We start from the raw sequence: 17509 nt of genomic DNA on the forward strand, positions 1-17509 counted from the left end.
ACAACCAAAAATTAAAGCAGGCAAGCAAACTGAAAAAAAAGTAGGAGAGAAGCCACCACAACAAAACAAAAAGCACAAGTTTTGCCTAACCAAGTAGCTATTCATAGGCATGGAACCTGCCTGGAGTGTGGTTCATAGACCCAGTGAGACTCCATTGAAAAACTAACTTTCTTTTCCCTAGCGGTAGCAATTACAAACAGCTTCTTGTTAGGGGTGGGACTTTGTGTCCTCTTCCCCTTGTTAGTGCTGGGATTTTGTCTGGTTTGAGCCCGTCACAGTCTCTGTGAGTCCATATATGCACAAATATTATGGGAGTAGCCAACTACTTTTTGACTGGATTTTAAGGCTCACCCCATGAGATGACACCCATAACTGACGTGCTGAAGTGACCAAGAACTTGAGACCAGATAGGTCATAGGCTTAGGATCAACCCTACAATTATTCTGCTACAGGTACATAGCAGTAGAATGACTCCTGATGACACACTGCTCTACCCATAGAGTAGAGCATGGCTCCAGCCTCATCAGAGAAGCTTCTTTTACCGTGGATGGTAATTAATGAAGAGACCCACAGCTGGACAAGTGCAGGGAGTGCGAGGCTTTGGAGCACTCAGCCCTAAATAGGACTCCTGCGTCAAACCCCTGCCCCAAGGCTCTGAGTTCTGTGCAGAGGAAGAGGTGGAAAGATTACCAGAGATGACAGGTAACTCCAAGGAAATAGTCTCCTCCACGCACAACACAACACTGTACACATAAAAACTTAAAGTAAAATGTTTAAAAATAAATAGAGAAAAGGAATCTGTACAAGTTGTGGGAAGTCCACATGGAGAGGCAATAGAGAGGCCACCTACAATCCAAAGAGGGGCCTCAGAAGAACTCAGTCTTGATGGCTCCTGAGGGTGGAATTCTAGCCTCTAGAATAGTGTGAAAATACATACTTTGTGGGATTTGCTATGACAACCCTAGAGAACTAATATACAGGGTAAGCACTTCAGGTCTTTGGTTTTCATCCTGAGCAAAACAGGCGGGTCATTTGAAGGTCATATCCTGCTCTATGGGGAAGCAGGGTCGAGTGGCAAAGTATGTCACAGAGGAAAAACTGAGTTCCAGAGTCCAAGACCACTGGGATGAAAACAAGACTCTCCTTGAAACTCATCAAAAACAGCCTGGAGTCCGAGCAACTTGGGTAGAGTTGAGGCTGCACTGTGTGAGAGAGACAGGAGAAGGAAGAAAGGCATTTAGAGATTTGTTGCACAGGTTAGCAAAGGAATGTGGTAAGAACTAAAGGGAGAAAGGAGTTTACACGGATCCGAGCTGGGAGGAAACCGAGTGTGCTTGTGTGCAGATGGACTCCAGCCTAAACAAACTGGCAACATCTTGAAAAATCCCAGCGCCTTGGTTGCTGTTCTGAATACAATGCTGAAGGCTGCAATTTCTTACTGTCCCACACACCTGCTCAGAAATCTTCAGCATGTTCTTAACTGCCTTAAGAGAATTTTAGATGCTTTAGCTAAATATTCAGACCTTCGCCACTTTGGCCGCTAATAGCTTTATTTCTCCTGAGACCATGCCAGACCAATCAGCGGTCTCGGCTTTGCGACTATGTCACCTTGGGCAGATTACTTGAGTGCAGCAGACCTGGGATCCTCGTTTATAAAGAGGTAGGAGGCGTTTACGGTGCACTGGGTTATCTGTTGCACAGGTCACTGTCATCTCTATCAAAGCGGTAACTGTAATTCTTAGTACCGTGCTGGCCGCTCATTGGACAACTCCTAATCTCGTCTTTTTCTCTTCCATCCTCTTCTAATGGCACACGACTTGTGCAGTCACTTTCCGCCACCCCTCTTCTTTCAAAGTAGATTCGGCTTGGGAAGAGGAAAAGCATCTGTCCCTTTAAGGTCGGCCGCCTCCCGGCCACCTGGGACTCACTCCCACTCTCCCTTTCACTGGGGACCGTCCTCTTCACAGTCAGAATCGGCCACGTACTAAGTGCCGCTTCCAACCAATCAAGAAGCAGCCATCTCGGGCCTTTGAAAGACATGTCCTTTCACCAATGATCTCCAAGCCTTCTCCAGCGCCTCGCTTTGAGAGGCGAGGCCGATCACAGGGCAGGCCAATCTGTTCCAAAGAAGGCATTCGGGAACCGGAAGGGCTCACCAATCAGTTAAGCGGACTCAGGGAAGGGACATTTCTCATTGGTCATCGCTTCCGGAAAAGGGCCGGGCTTCCACGCGCAAAACTACAATTTGATTGGTAGGTATGATGTTGACAACCGGGAACGCGTCCGCCTGGCTCGGAGTGGCAGGACGCGCAGCCAATCGCAGAGCAGAAGCGCGGAACGCTCGCTCAATGGGCGATGTCTGCCCAAGGCTGTCACTCAGGTGGCGGTGGCTGAGACGTGGCCGGGCAGCTCTGCTGCTGCGGCGCGAAGTCGGGAGGCGGCGGGGTCCGTGGCGCGCGCTCGCGGAGCTCCGAGGCTCCGAGCGGAGGGACGGGCGGGCGCGGACGGCCGGGTCTCCATGCCCGCGCGTGGGGCGGGCCGCTGATGGAGCGCGCCACCCGGCCCGGGCCGCGCGCGCTGCTGCTGCTTTTGCTGCTGTTGCTGCTGGGCTGCGCGGCGGGGATCTCGGCGGCCGCGCGCGCCCGCAGCCTGCCCGCGCCCACGGCGGACGCGGCGTTCGGCTTGGGGGCCGCGGCCGCCCCGACTTCGGCCGAGCGAGTGCCCGCGGTGGCTACGGCCGAAGTGACCGTGGAGGACGCCGAGGCGCTGCCGGCCGCCGCTGGCGAACATGAGTCACGCGCGACGGAGCCGGACGACGACGTGGAGCTGCGGCCGCGCGGCAGGTGAGAGGTGGCGGGCCGGGGTCCAGGTGCCTCTCGCGGGGATGCGAGTGACTGCAGACAAGCAGAAAGCCGCCGCACCTTCCTGAGTCGCTTGGAGTGCCTGCCTGGTCCGGTCTGTGGGAGGGCAACAGCATCCTCAAAGGAGGATGAGGGATGCTTGGAGAACCCAGCGCCCGGTTTAGAGAGGAAAGTCCACTTCTCCGCTTTCATTGTTTTCGGGTTTAGCCACCCTCCTGGCCCCTTTTACACTCCCACTCCCAAATATGTAACTCGTTCTGCCGTTGCGACAGCTGTTTTGAGAAAGGGCTTTCAAAAGAGATGTCTACATGTAACCCTTCAAATACAAGTACGTTGTGGCTCTAGTCCAGGGTTTTGATTTTCCGTTTCTCTAATTGAGATCTGCTGGAACACCTGCATCAGAATTGCCTGGGGGCATGCTGGTTTAATGGACAGTTTTCTAGGCTCCGCCCCGGTTTCACTGAACTAGACCTTTTCTGGGTGAGAATCTAGAATCTGCTTGTTGAACAAGCACTCCCGACAGCTCTTGGACACACTAAAGTTTAAGCGCTCTGGTTAGGCTCTTGTATACGGGCAGTTCTATGATATTTAAAGGGGGTTACCATCGTTTATTTCAGTTGGGTTTCTTAGCCTTATACACATACAAATTCAAGAGACAAGTTTTGAAGCAATCTTCACAGTCTGCATGGAATGTAAAACACTTTAATGATGAAGTATTTTTCAGACAGCCCGTGTGGAGAAATGGCACTATTTAACAAAAGGAATGAAAAAAGATCATTAGGTAAAGCAAGACAGGGAAAGCCAGATCTAAATTAGAAAATGTTTTAAGTTTATAACATAGTAGCTACTAAATTATAACAAGTATCAGAACCCTGATCTATGTACCCATCGGCTACTAGAAATAGACTAAGTCCTAAAATTCTCCATACAGCGTTTGAATGCTTATATTTAAAAGTTTTTAAGTAGTAAATAACACACTTTTCATACATTTGCTAATGTATGGACTCTCCTGGATGATTGGAGCAGCTGTGCAGAGTAAATTACATGGAGTAAATAAAGTGAAATACTTTGTTTTCCTGAGAACACACCTCCAGCAGCAGGTACTTACTAAAGCAGCCCTGAGGTTGAGCAGGTAGCCCCCGCCCCTGGGGGGAGTATGCAGTCCAGCGGTCCGTAGCGAAAATGAAGTGTCATGGGTGATCCAAGGCTTTTGTGGGTCTCACTGTGTGTGGAAAAGGGGTGAGGTAGTTTTGTAGATAAGAAATTGCTGTGACAGAATGATTCCATTCTTTAGAATGGGTAGAATTCGGATAGTGGACTTTAGACAGCAAGAGGCACGGGGCTGGAATTTATGCTGAGACCATTTTGTCATGTGTGTGCACACATGCCAGTCACGCAAGTGCATGCGCTACCCTAACAACATCACTTGGAAACATGTTAGATCATGTTAGACCTCCAGATCAGGTACCACCTGACTTAACTGACAAAGCATCTGCATTGTAATAGATCACTATATGATTTACATGCATATTAATTTGAGAAATGTTATCTTGAATGGCAGACCTGAGCAAAAGTTATGCAGAAATACTTCTCTAGCAACAGGGTTTACTGAAACTTGAGGTAAGGATACTAAAAGAACAGTTCAGTATTATATACCATTACATGGGACTAATCTGAGAGATAGTTGAAGCAAAATCTTGGTTCCTGGCTAGTAAATTGGTTCTTCTCTTGGTAAACCTGTTTAAAGATGGAGAGTTGGTGGCCAGAAGATGACAGCAAACAAAGAAACATCAAGAGGTTTAGGGAACCTGGGGAGAAAAGTAAGGGGGTTTGGTGTTGGTCCTGATGTCTCAGACCTGCAGGATATCCAGACTGATGCTTGGCAGGAAGGTAGAAATGAATGACGGTAGCCAGAGGGAAGGCAGGACAGATAGCCTCAGTTATAAGAGAAAGGAAGTGCTCACGATGAAGGCCCAGGAAATGCCTTCATCTTAGAGAGAGGTCAGCTAACTAAGATAGAGTATAGGCCTGAGTCTGGAAAGATTTGGAGATGAGCACACTTACCAGCTTAAGTACAACAGGGAAATACATTGTAAAAGGGAAAGGACCACTCTTTCTGCCCCATCCTCTCCTTTCCTCACAGATAGTCTCTGAGGAGGGAGCCTGTATAAGACAGGTTGAAAACAAAAGGAATAAAGGGGGCTCTTTATTCGAAGTGGCTCTTGCAAATGATCCCAGCACCTGGGAGGCAAAGGTAGGAGGGCTGCTGTGAGTTCTGGGTTACAGAATGCAGGAAAGGATCTGCTTGTTGTCCAGAGGACCACTCTCATCCCTACTCAGAAGCCAGAGGAAATCTGCCAGGAGAAGTGTATGTGATCCCTGGCCAACAGAACTGCACAGTAGTGTGATGTTAGCATGGTGGGAATGAGTGAGAAGCCATAGGTGAGTTGGGTCAGCAAGAGATAAACATTCAAAGTTTTAGTAAAAGTCTTTGTCTGCTATTTACAAGTTAAAAAAAAAAACTGAAGATAACAGCTCCATAATAATAGAACTATATCCTGTTTGTCTCAAAGGGAGGACTGTAGGGACAGATCTGAGTTAACCAAGCGTTGATTGCAAACAGCTGTGCATAACTATGGTGCTTGCAGAACAGGGGGAGGTGGGGAATTAAGGTCTGTGTTTTTGTGTCTTGTCTTTTGATGCATAGCCAGGTGGGACCTACTGAGATTCATTTTCCCCTTTGATAGATTTTCATCGTCTTTATCCATGGCACTCCACATGTTTACTCTGCATCTCAGGCATGTGACTGACTGGATAGACATTCTTTTCTTCCAAAAATGTAGGCTTGTTTTTCTAGTAGCAGTCTCTGAAAGTTTTCTCCTAAGCTTTAGACTGGTAAATGGTCTGCCACCCCCCCCACACACAGAAAATAGGGAAAAACACCACAGTCTCACACATAACTATTGGATTTTGTGGATACTGGCAGAGTTTATATAACTAGCTCTAATTCTAACATATGTAACAAATTGCCAAGTGTTACTTGGTTCCTGCAGTGGGTTGGGCCTGCAGAGAGTTACTTGAGGTTCTTTTAATGGGTTGGTCATTTCACACTGAAGACATTCTGAAGTTATAAATAACTAAATTAATCTTGCTTGTCATACTCATTGCAAAATGTGTTTCCTTTTGCCTTGCTTGTTCTCTCTACTTCCTAACAAAAGTATTACTGAACTTGACACTTCTTCCTAGTGTCTGTATACTGTGCACCTGCTAACAGAAGTTTCTGGATTAAATGAGATAACATCAAACATTTTGCATATGTAAGATGATTTAATTCTTCTTTGCTTCTCTTTGGACTCTGTCTTTTCCCAGACTGAGTGGATAGGAAGCAGAAGTGCAGAAATCTGGTCTTCCTCAGATAGTATTTTGTTTGTTGCTTTAAACCTTCTGTAGGCCATTAATACATGGTATCTCTGAATACTGTGTTGAAAGAGAGCACTGTCAATCATGTAGGCTGTCAGTGTTCAGTTTTCCCACTCTAGACCCTGGAGGTTAACCAAAAATCGCATTTAAAGAAGAATGTACGTGTAACCCCCCAAACAAGTTGTAAGCCAAATTAAACATACTTTGAACAAATAAATGAACTGTCTTTCCTCTCTACAATTGACTTTGACTTAACTTATTGATGCCTAGACTCTGACTACCTGTGACAAGGACTAGGCTGTTCTTTATTTGATCTCAGCTCTGTGTGTTCATTTTACAAAAGGGACCCTGTCTGTCAATACCAATTACCTGGTATCTTCACTTGCTTTTTTATTTTACCCAGTTCCCACCAAAGCTGCATCTCCACTTGCTTTTTTCCCTTTTCCTTTTCTTTTTAATGAAAGCAGTTGCTTATACGAGTTGTTTATACAAATTGTTCTAAAACACTTTGAAGGACCCTGGGTGTAGCTCTGTGATAGACAAATACTTAGCATGAATGTGGCCCAGGGCTTCATCAGGAACACCAAAAGCAAGCAAGCAAGCAAACAAAACCTACAAAATAAGATAATAATAACTAATGGTAGAGGAGAACTTGTAAGGTACAGGGGTAAATGTGAGGGGAAATTAAACATGTAGTTTTCAAAACCCTGTTCTATTTGTGAGTAACCATTTTTAGTAAAAGTATTTCATTGTATAATATAGAAATGCTATTTTTTTTCCTCATGTAGCCCAAGCTGGCCTTGAACTCATGATCCTCTGACCTCCACCACCAAATGCTCAGTTGTTTTGTTGTTGTGTTTAGACAGTGTTACAATGTAGCCCAAGCTGGCCTTAGCTCATGACCATCCAGAGTCCCTAGTGCTAGGATTATAGGAATGTGTCACCATATCCTGCCTGGAAAATGTTTCTATCTTAAAAGAACTCTCTCTTACTCCTATGTTACCTGTAAATTTGCTTAGGCTTCTTCAAGGTTTAGCTGATATGTCAAAACAATTAAACATAGTAGACAGTTTAAGGTACTATATTTGTTTTCATTTGAAGCCTGGCTGTTCTTATGATATGTTTAAATACAGGAGGCTTGATTGGAAGACATACTTAGTAAATGAGGACTAGGGAGTCAAGTCCTATCAGTATTAATTTTTTCGTTTTTGTTTTTTTGTATGAAAACACAAGCTTCTTTTTACTGAATGTGTGTTTTGGTGGAAGATTCTTGGCCCTATTGAGGGATGGATATAATATATACATACATATATGTATATATACATACACATATATGTATACATGTATGTATGTATGTATTCCAATTGAATCACATTTTCAGGCTTGTGAAGTATATTCATTAGAAGAAAATAAATAGAAAATAATTAAAGTAAGCAGTGTCTTTGTTTTGTTTGGTTTTTGTTTGTTTTCAAGTCAGGGTTTCTCTGGGTAGCCCTGACTGTCCTGAAACTCACTCTGTAGACCAAGCTGGCCCCAAGCTCACAGGGATCCACCTGTCTCTGCCTCTCAAGTGCTAGGTTTAAAGGCCTTCGCTGCCACCACCGCTGGCAGAAAGTAAGCAGCTGTTAATCTGTAAACTATTCAATCCAGATCATGCTTTCTGTCACCTGCTGAAAAGTCCTCAGGAGATAAGACTCCTTTTGAAATGACTTTATGAAGAAGCTAAGCATGTACCAGAATCAGGCAAGCTAAGTGTTAGTAGACAGATGTTCTGAGCAACTGAAGTCAGAGCCAAAGGTTCTTTAAATTAAGTCAGTCCAACAGTCTGTGTATTCATTTGGTCTAAAGTCATTTCTGCTTAATTGAGGACATAATCAGAGTGGTTCAAGATAAATGACACCCTGATGACATTCTGGAAGCAGAGGGAGGGAGGAAGGGAAGAAAGAAAGAAAAAATATTATAATAGCGTAACCGTCATTAGGGTGGATTTGGAGTTGATAGGTGAACAGAGCTGGAAAGACTGAATTCCCCAGCACTGTCCTAAACCTATTTGTGAATGATCCTAGGCAACTTCCTTTTTTGCATCTTTCTCAGCCTGTGTGTTTGATGTGGATGTCTTTACATCATCTAATTACATTGTGTGATAAAAATTTCCTTATTTTACTAGTCTAAGCACTGGCAGGCACTGAAATTAGAGAGAAGTTCAGAGTCTGGCAGAAATAAGTTTGTTTACTGAATTAACTAGATGGTGGTTACTTCAGGCATCCTCATGGCATGAAGCTGGAGAGTGTGTCACTGTCATATTATCAAATCCTCGAATATAACAAGTGTCGGGTGGGAGCTGGAGAGGTGGCTCAGCAGTTGAGAACACTTGCTGCTCTTGCAGAGGACCCAGGTTTGGTTCCCAGCACCTGTATGGTGGCTCACAGCCATCCAGTTGGCTCACAACCAGCCCTTCTAACTCCAGTTCCAGGTGATCTGATACCCTCTTCTGACCTCCATAGCACCAGGCACCCACACATACATATATGCAGGTAAAAGACTCATACACACAAAATACATTTTTCAAAGAAATGCCAAGGGCCAGAGAGATGGTTCAGTGGATGAAATGGCTTCCACGAAGCCCAAAACTACATTTGATCTCTGGAATCCAAATGAGGTGACACAGTACTCCTATATCAAGATTGGAGGCAGAGACAGGAGAGTTACCAGGTCAGCTAGTCTGGAATACAGTGTCTCAGCAGAAACAAATGAGGTCCTGCCCCAAAAATAAGGGGGAAGGAAAGGCCTGATTCCCAAAAGTTGTCTTGTGATATCGATATGGACATGCATGTGTACACACATGCATGTAGGCATAATAATAAATAAAATTTCAATTTAAAAAAGAAATCCTCTTGGTCAGAATAAGCAGCAACAGAATCACACAAGCAAGGGCCCAGTGGGGTTTTACAGTGAACTTAGCAGAACTTCATCTGAGTTTCCAAATTACTGTAGATCTGTATAGGGATCTTTGAGATCCAGTGGCAATTCATGGACTATAGGTTTTTTTAAATAATGTAATGGAATGAAACATTTAATCAGGAAAACACTAAATAAAAAGCCAAGCCAGGTGTGGTGAGTGACACATACCTGTAATCCCAACAGCACTCAGAGGCAGAAGGATCAGGTATTCAGGGCCATCCTGTGCTAGATACACAGTGTATCCAAGGCTATAAAACATCCTGTCCCAACAAACAAACACAAAAGAGTGAACTTCTTTGCTTTGAGCTCAAATTATGTCAAGCCTTCGATAACAATTATACTTCTTTCTTTGCAGAAACCCTGAATATTTAGACCAGTTTTACGTATTTTTCCTTAAAGCTGGGGCAATGTAGGCTACCGAAATGGGTCAGCAGGTGAAGGAGCTTGCCGCCAACCCTGATGACATGATCTCCGTCCCTAGAACCCACTTTGTGAAAGGAGAGAGCCAACTCCTGCACGTTGTCCTCTGACATCCATAGTTCAGATTGTAGCACGTGTATGCTCGCCCCCAAACAAACAAAATAAATGTAAAAAAAAAAAGAATGTATTAAGCACTTGGCAGATGAAATATTTAAAGACAGGGTGAAAATTGAATGAGCAAAGGAACCTGTTGAAAGGGCTAGAAGCCCCTGGGGGTGTGTATGTTGTCATGGGTTGAGAGAGGTGTGAGGAGAGGGCATTAGCTTGGCAGCAGAGACAGAAAACAAGGTTAGGAAAGTCCACAGGAGCTAAATTGTGGAAGTGTTCTGTCCCTTACAAAGCAGTGGGCACAGCAAAAGTTAGTCAGAGCTCTTCTGTGGATTCAAACTCATCAGAAAGGGGAAGAAATGATCCTGAGGCCAGAAAATGTGTCAGACAGGCTTTTGTGGTGTTTTGGTGAAAATGAAGGTCTGTTATAGGGCCCAGACAGGGGTAATGAAGAGACAAATTTAAGGGCAACTTTGGAAACAGTATCAAGAGTACAGAGAGTGGGGGGTGGGGAGGGGTGAGGTCTACATTATGTTAGGAGGCAAAGTGAATGGAGGGAGGAAGAAATTTGGTGAGAGGTTTTATTTTCTGAGTGTGTCGTCCTGATAAGGGGTGGAACCTACCTGCTGAGCTGTTGTGAAAGGGATGGTGAACCACAAATCCGTCAGCTTGTTTGGGGCTGTCATTTTCCCAAGAAAGAAAACTAGGCCTTGGCTTTCCAGGAAGAGCATGCAGTACAGAGAAAGTGCCTGCTCGGAAGAGACGGAGAGCTAGGGGAATGGTGGGTGAGAGTCTGTGGGAATGAAGCGCTCCCTGGGACACTTGAAAAGGGAATAGGTCACTGAAACCCTTGCTGCAGTAGCCAGAAAGGTTTGGAGTGGTGCTTTCTGGGAATCCCAAACAGATGCTCTGCTACACTAAGGAACTAGTACTTCCAGAAGTGGTTACAGATCATGTTCTAATGAGTTGTGAATTCTTTGCCTCCTCTGTTGCAGTTCAGTTGGCATAGCATGAAATTCACCCTGGATGTCACCATATGTTGTCTTGTGATCCTTTAATAGTTTGTTATTTTTAAATTTAATTTATTTTTATTTTGGTTTTTTGAGACAGAGTTCTCTGGGTACCCTTGGCTGTCCTGGAACTCACCGGTAGACCAGGCTGGTCTCAAACTCACATATATCCACCTGCTTCCGCCTCCCGAGTGCAGGGCAGTTTGGGTTATATTGAGCTAGATGAAATAGCTCTATTTTACCTGTTAAAAATCAAGGTGAGGGGCTGGGAGATGGCCCAGTGGTTAAGGCACTTGCTGCTCTGCAGGTGTAAAGACTAGAACCAACTCTCCTCCCTTCCTCCCACTCTCAGCAAACTGGCTAACTAGACTAGAGGGAATTGTCAAGCTCTGGGTTCTAAAAGAGACTCTGTCTCAATAATAAAGTAGAGGGGCAGGAAAATGGCTCAGCATTCAAGAGTACTTGTTGCTCTTCCAGCGGACCCAAATTTGGTTTCCAGCACCTATGCCAGGCAGCTCACAATAACTCCAGCTCCAGGAGACCCAACACCTTCTTTTGGCTCCATAAGCACCCACAAACGTGACTTACAGATACAAAACATGGATGCACAAACTACACACAAAAAATCCTTTGGACTAGTGGGAGAAGGATTCTGGGTCTCTTTATGTAGCCTTGGCTGGCCTGGAACTCACTATGTAGACCAGGCTGGCTTGGAACTCAACAGAAATCTGCCTGCCTCCTGAGTGCTGGGATTAAAAGCATGTACCATCAAGCACAGCTAAAAAGAAATCTTGTTTAAAAAAATCTTTAAATAAAATGGAACAAAACTGAGGAAGACACCAGCTGTCACCTTTAGGCATGAAACACATATACATTGCAAAATAAATATATAAATAAAAATTATAAAACCGCCATGGATTAAAACTCTCAGGAGAATAAAGGAGATGCATACCAGGTCTGACTTCCAGGCGCCACCTGTGAATTCTTTGATTGTTGAAGAAGTTAGGGGTTTAATGCCTTTCTGTCCTCCCTGTTTTCACTTCTCTGCTGTGATGCAGGTGTCACCTCTGTCCCTTTGTTATCCCTGCACTCAGCTGGAGCTCTTTGTTTTTAGCAGAGTCTGGCTACTTACTGCTTTCCCGGTCAGTGGCAGTGAGCGTCCATTTCTGACTGTAACTAGGTGACACTGCTCGATTCCAGCCACACAAGCTATGGGAAGGAGCCAAAGTGAACACTCCTAGTCTGTTACTGCCAACTTGTCATACACACCCTAGCCTGTAAAACGAGAGGTAGAGGATTTTATAGGGTTTGCTTTATTTTATTTTTTTAACACTCCACGGAGCTCTCAGGAGGCTGGGGGTGAGAATCTCTTGACCTCAGAGTTGCAGACCAGATTCAGCAACAGGTAGAAAGTTTAAAAGGAATTGGGCTGGTCTTTTTCTTTTGTTTGTCAACTAAAGTTATGTGGCAAATTTTTATTATCACAAATAAGATAAAGGGTCACTACTTTAAAATTCAAAAATAATAAAATTAATGCATAATTTGTTAATTGCATTTATTTTATGTGTTGTTTGTTTTTTAGACAGGGTTTTGCTATGTAGTCCAGGCTGACTTGCTGGAGGTCCTTCTGCCTCCTAAGTGCTGGGATCATGGAGTATACCATACACCTCACAAATTGTTCTTTGAGATACTTCAAATGAGTTTATATTAACTTATTTCCTTGATTAACTTATAACTTTACTTTCCATATAGTGTACAAAAAAATGCAATGCAGGGAGTGAAATTGTGCCTTATAACCCTAACCAGGAACCTAATGATACATAGTTGGAATTTGTATGGTCTTTTAAAAAGATGGTGTGTGTGTGTGTGTGTGTGTGTGTGTGTGTGTGTGTGTGTGTGTGTGTGTGTGTGTGTTCCTGCAGTGTGTGTTCCTGCAGTGTGTGCTTGAGCACACACATTTGAAGATCAGTGGACAGCCTTCAGGAGTTAACTCTCCCTGCCCTATGGGCCCAAGGAATCAACAGGATGTTGGGCTCGGTATCAAGCACCTTTACTAGCTGAGCCCTCACCCTCACCCATCACTCTTGCATGGTCTTTAAAGCAGGCAAATGAGCCCAATGAATTCCTAGTGTCTAAACCAGTTCTGTTGAAACCAGTGTTCAACTCATTCTTCCATCCAATGAGAAATTTACAGTCTGCTGTGTATCTGGGGTGTATGTCCCATGCAAAAAAAGATAATAACAGTAAGAAAAATCATGGCATCTAAACATTTGAGGGATTCTCAGGATAGTCTTGACTTTGGGTATATCAACTTTGATATATCAAGAAGCCTGTTAGGGAACTTGTTAGAGTATGAAGACATTTGTGTCCAGACCTCAGGGAAGAAGCCTAGAGCCAGAGATATGTTTAAAGCTATGAGACTGGCTGAGATCACCAAAACAGTTAAACATAGGGAAGGGAAGACTATTTTAAGAGGCAAGAAAGATGAAGAGGAACCAGAAAATGGAACTGAGAAATCATAGAATTGAGTGAAAAAATAATTTTTATAATTTTTATTTTTCAAAATTATAATATTATTACATAATCTCTTCTATTCCCTTTCCTCCCTCCAGTCATTCCCACTTACCCCCTTTCTTTCAAATTCATGGTCTTTTTTCTTCTTTAATTGTACTTTCTCTCTCTACACACACATACACATACACACACTCACTCACATATATATACAGCTATATATACACTATATATATGTGTGTGTATACATATGTATAGTTGGAATTTGTGTGGTCTTTTAAAAAGATGTAAAATTTTATTTATTTTTTTATTATTTGTTTTGTGTGTGTGTCCATTCCATGTAAAGTTACTTCTGTTTCAAGGCTGACCACTTGGTATAAGATAATCAATTGCAAGGGGTAGGGGGAGCTCTTTTCCCTGGAGAAAACTTTCTTCCACTCCCACAATTCCCCAGTTGCTGGTAGTTTTTATAGGGTTGAGTCCCTACGAACTTTCACCCTTCCAAGTTATCATTATCATGTCCATTGGTGTCATTATTGTTTAGGCAGCCTTGTTGATGAGAATTCAGGGATGTAGCTTCTCTGACATTTCTAGGGGACACAGTCTCACAGCAAACTCCCTGTTCCCCAGATTCTTATGAACTTTCCACTCTTCTGAAATGATCCCTGAGCCTGAGGAGTTGTAGATGTTGTGGTTGGGACTGAGTACCACATAATCTCATGACCTCTTGTCCTTTGCATTGTCATTGGTTGTGGTTTTCTGCAGTAGTCTCTGTTGGGGGGAGTAGGAAAATATCCAGGAACGGTGGCACATGCTTTTAGTGCCAGTACTTGGAAGCAGAAGCAGGTGGACCTTTGTGTTGGAGACCAGCCAAGTGCACATAATGACTTCCTGGACAACCAAGGCTATGTGACTACTTAGAGAGACTCTGGCTCCATAAAAATAAATAAATAAATGAATACCTAAATCTGGAAAATATGGTATCTTAGCAGCCACATAAATAGTATGTATCCCAAAGTGATAATTGAGTGATCCTTGGCCCTGAGTATTTGTGAAGATCAATAGTGACTCCAGTGAGAACTGCTTTGGTACTGTGGGAGTTTTGTTGTAGAAAGACACAAGAAAGGGAGTAGAGGCTAGAGTCGCTTGTTTGACTTGATTCGGACTTTTGGGGGTTTTTAAGGGGGCTATGAGACAGGGTCTTTTTGTGTAGCCCAAGTTGGCCTTAAGCTCGTCATTTTCCTGCCTCAGCCTCCCAGATGCTGGGAACATAGGCATATCCACCAGGCCTAGCTGGTTTTGATTTTAAGTTGGGAATTATAGGAGATTTGGATCCTATTCTGATGTATTCAGGATGCCATAATAAAGTGCCATAAACTGAGAGGCCAGAAACAACAAATGTTTTTCTCACAGTTGTGGATGGTAGTGAGGGTTGTAGGATCAGTGACTTATACCTTCCTGTGGAGTCTGAGGTTTGTGGGAGTCAAAGAAGAGAAAGCAAACAGGAAAGAAACATTTTGGCGACTGGAGCAAGATGCTTGAAATGTGGTCCTGACAAATTCAAAGGTCTCAGGAGAAGCCGGCACAAGGTAGACACAGTAAAAGCCCAGAGAACTGAGCAGAAGTAATGTGAACTAGTGACAGTTACCAGCAGCTAAACTCTTGCAGGAATAAGCTGGTACCCTATGTAAGGGTCAGTACAGGATCACTAGGAGGGGTGATGGGGAGAATAGCCTGACCCCAAGAGGGAGAAGAGAAAAAAATGAGCTAGAAGTAGCAAGGGGATTAAAAAACAAACTGGTAGTCAGGAGTCATGGTAGGAGATGTCTTCTCTTCCATAAGGAAGCCATGTTCTTAAGGAAAGTTCTAGGAAAGTAAGCAGCAGAGTGAAAATTTGGGGAGGGGGATGAGAATGAAGGTTTAGGGAGGGGTCCTGGGGTCAGGGCTCATTCAGGTAAGTGCTTGCTGTATAATGTATAAGCAAGAAGGCTCAAGTAAAAGCTCGGTGTAGTGGTACACTACTGTAATCCCAGCCCTGGGGATGCAGAGACAGGAAGACCCCTGGGGCTCTGACCCCACACATGCACACACACACATACACACGTATATATACAAGAAAATTTGGGGAGGAATGTATTGCAAAGCAATGGATCTCAGGAGGTGGGAAAAAGAGAATAGGAGAGGACACAGCCAGGGATGTTGAGATCTTCATTGTGATGAGGATGTGGGAGGAAAGAGAGACCTAGGAATTGAGGGCTCTTCATCAGACTTGAACAGGGCATAGTGAAGTTAGTTGACTTGCTCTAGAGACAGATAGGTGGCAAGACCTTAAAGGTGGAGGGGCAGCGGTCTCCCCTCTTTTCTTTCTGATGGGATTAGTTTTCTTTCAAGTGATAGGATAAGTGCACATTGTCTTAGATTGCTTTCCAAATTGTGTTCTACTTATTTTTCATTTACAGATCCTTAGTGATTATCAGCACTTTAGATGGAAGAATCGCTGCACTGGATGCTGAGAACCATGGTAAAAAGCAGTGGGATTTGGACGTGGGATCTGGTTCCTTGGTTTCATCTAGCCTCAGCAAGCCAGAGGTAAGAAAACCCAAGTTGTGGTGAGAATCACTGGTGTGCCTTCTTGTGAACCTAGAGTCCGGAGCCTTTGCCTGGGTTGGAAACACCAAGCAGTCACTTCACCTTTCTGTAAACTGGGGTGGATGATAGCACCCACTTCTTAGGATTGCTGCAGGCATTAAATGTGTTAATCATCAGTAACCAAGGAACTGTGTCTACTAAGTCCATATAGCATATTACCTGGTTGATCATGTGACCATCTTTTTGTATTATAAGGTCCACAAGGAGGAACAATAATTAAGATTTTCTAGTTAGAAATCCATGCTGCAGAGCCCTATGTTTTGTTGCTTTCTCCATTTTTTCTTAAGTGTTATACATCCTAATTATTTTTTATGTGGTCCAAACCAGGTCACTTAAAAAAAATATATATATAAAATTATATATATTATTATCATTATTATTATTATTCGAGTGGAGGAAGTAGAGGGAAAGAGAGAACCCAGGCGCACAGGCACACACATGCCAAATCGTACATGTGAAGGTTGTAGGTCAACTTTGTGTAGTCAGTTCTCTCCTCCTGGTGTGGGTTCCAGGGATTGAACTCCAGTCATTTTTACCCACTTAGCCATTTCACCAGCCCTAAATGTACTACTCCATCTAGTTTTATTAACTGCAGAAAATTTGTACTCCCTAGTTCTGAGCTCTGGAATTTAGAGAGCACCAAACAGATTCAGACTGTGCTTCTAGAACTGCTCTGGCTGTACCCCCTTAGCAGGTTAGTTCCCCATCAGCGAGGAACTGCCCATTTCGGGGTGGTGCCATGGGGAGGGTTAGAGAAGAGAAGCTTGCTTTCCAGTGTTTGATCTTGACTCTGGCTTGTCTCCATCCAAGCTTTACTCTGTTGTCTAAGCCATGTTAAGTAAGTCCGTCTTTAGAGCCATGGCAGCTGGCATGCAGTCAGTTGCCTGTTGAATGCCCTCAGTCCCTTCCCACATCTAGTCATTGGTAACTGTGCACATCCCCCAGAGAGTCTTTCCTTTGAAAAGCTTCCTAGCTGGTGTCAAGTTGGGAGGAGACAAAAGCTGACACGAGGGCTGGTGAGCTTTGTGATGGGAACACTGCTACCAACCTCCTTTCTGTAACCACATTCCGCATATCTTCCGGTAAACCCAGCCTGGATCATTTCTGCTGCACTGAGGCGGGGACTTAGGCAACAGTCCTGCAGAATCTCCACATTTCCTGTGTGCTAAGCCTGGCTAGACTTTGAGTGAGCAGCGTTTATTATGCTTTTGTTTTTGTCATACAGTATGCTGTCATACAGTATGTTTTGAGATTCGTGAACTTCTGTTGCTAAGAATTACTGATACTAATAGCAAGCTGATTGTCTTTAAACTCAAGTCAAATTTTAAGAATGGTATCCAGATGATAAAGGTGTTTATTTGTACTCTTCTGGAATTTTCCTTGTTTCTAAACAAGCAAATGAGATTATAAACCACTTATATCTGAAACAATTTTAGTGTGTTGTAGTGATTCAGAGCATGTGTATGTTTGCAAACTGAAAATCCACACACAAAAATGTGAGCTCCATGGCATGGCCAAGTAGAATGCAAACAGCTATGCTAACAAAAGTCCTAACAGCTGTGAGCAAGA

General features: G+C 43.8%; 1 protein-coding gene and 1 long non-coding RNA gene across 2 annotated transcripts in view; one reads left to right on the plus strand and one right to left on the minus strand.

Annotated features, from left to right (window-relative positions):
* The first annotated feature begins 2345 nt into the window (after positions 1–2345).
* Positions 2346–17509, plus strand: part of Eif2ak3 (eukaryotic translation initiation factor 2 alpha kinase 3) — a 64854-nt gene continuing 49690 nt past the window's right edge. The window contains exons 1-2 of the mRNA XM_040737825.1: positions 2346–2843; positions 15751–15880. Coding sequence (XP_040593759.1) covers positions 2545–2843; positions 15751–15880 — 429 coding nt within the window. The 5' untranslated portion in view covers positions 2346–2544. The remainder of the gene's footprint in view (positions 2844–15750; positions 15881–17509) is intronic.
* LOC121136752 lies at positions 3548–11984 on the minus strand. Its single transcript, XR_005873867.1, has 4 exons — positions 11733–11984; positions 9411–9502; positions 3970–4083; positions 3548–3608 (listed from the first exon to the last, which is right to left on the minus strand). It is a non-coding gene; the product is annotated as an uncharacterized LOC121136752 (long non-coding RNA).

This window comes from Mesocricetus auratus, unplaced genomic scaffold (genome assembly GCF_017639785.1).
Source record: "Mesocricetus auratus isolate SY011 unplaced genomic scaffold, BCM_Maur_2.0 Super-Scaffold_100676, whole genome shotgun sequence".
In the NCBI taxonomy this organism is placed as follows: domain Eukaryota; kingdom Metazoa; phylum Chordata; class Mammalia; order Rodentia; family Cricetidae; genus Mesocricetus; species Mesocricetus auratus.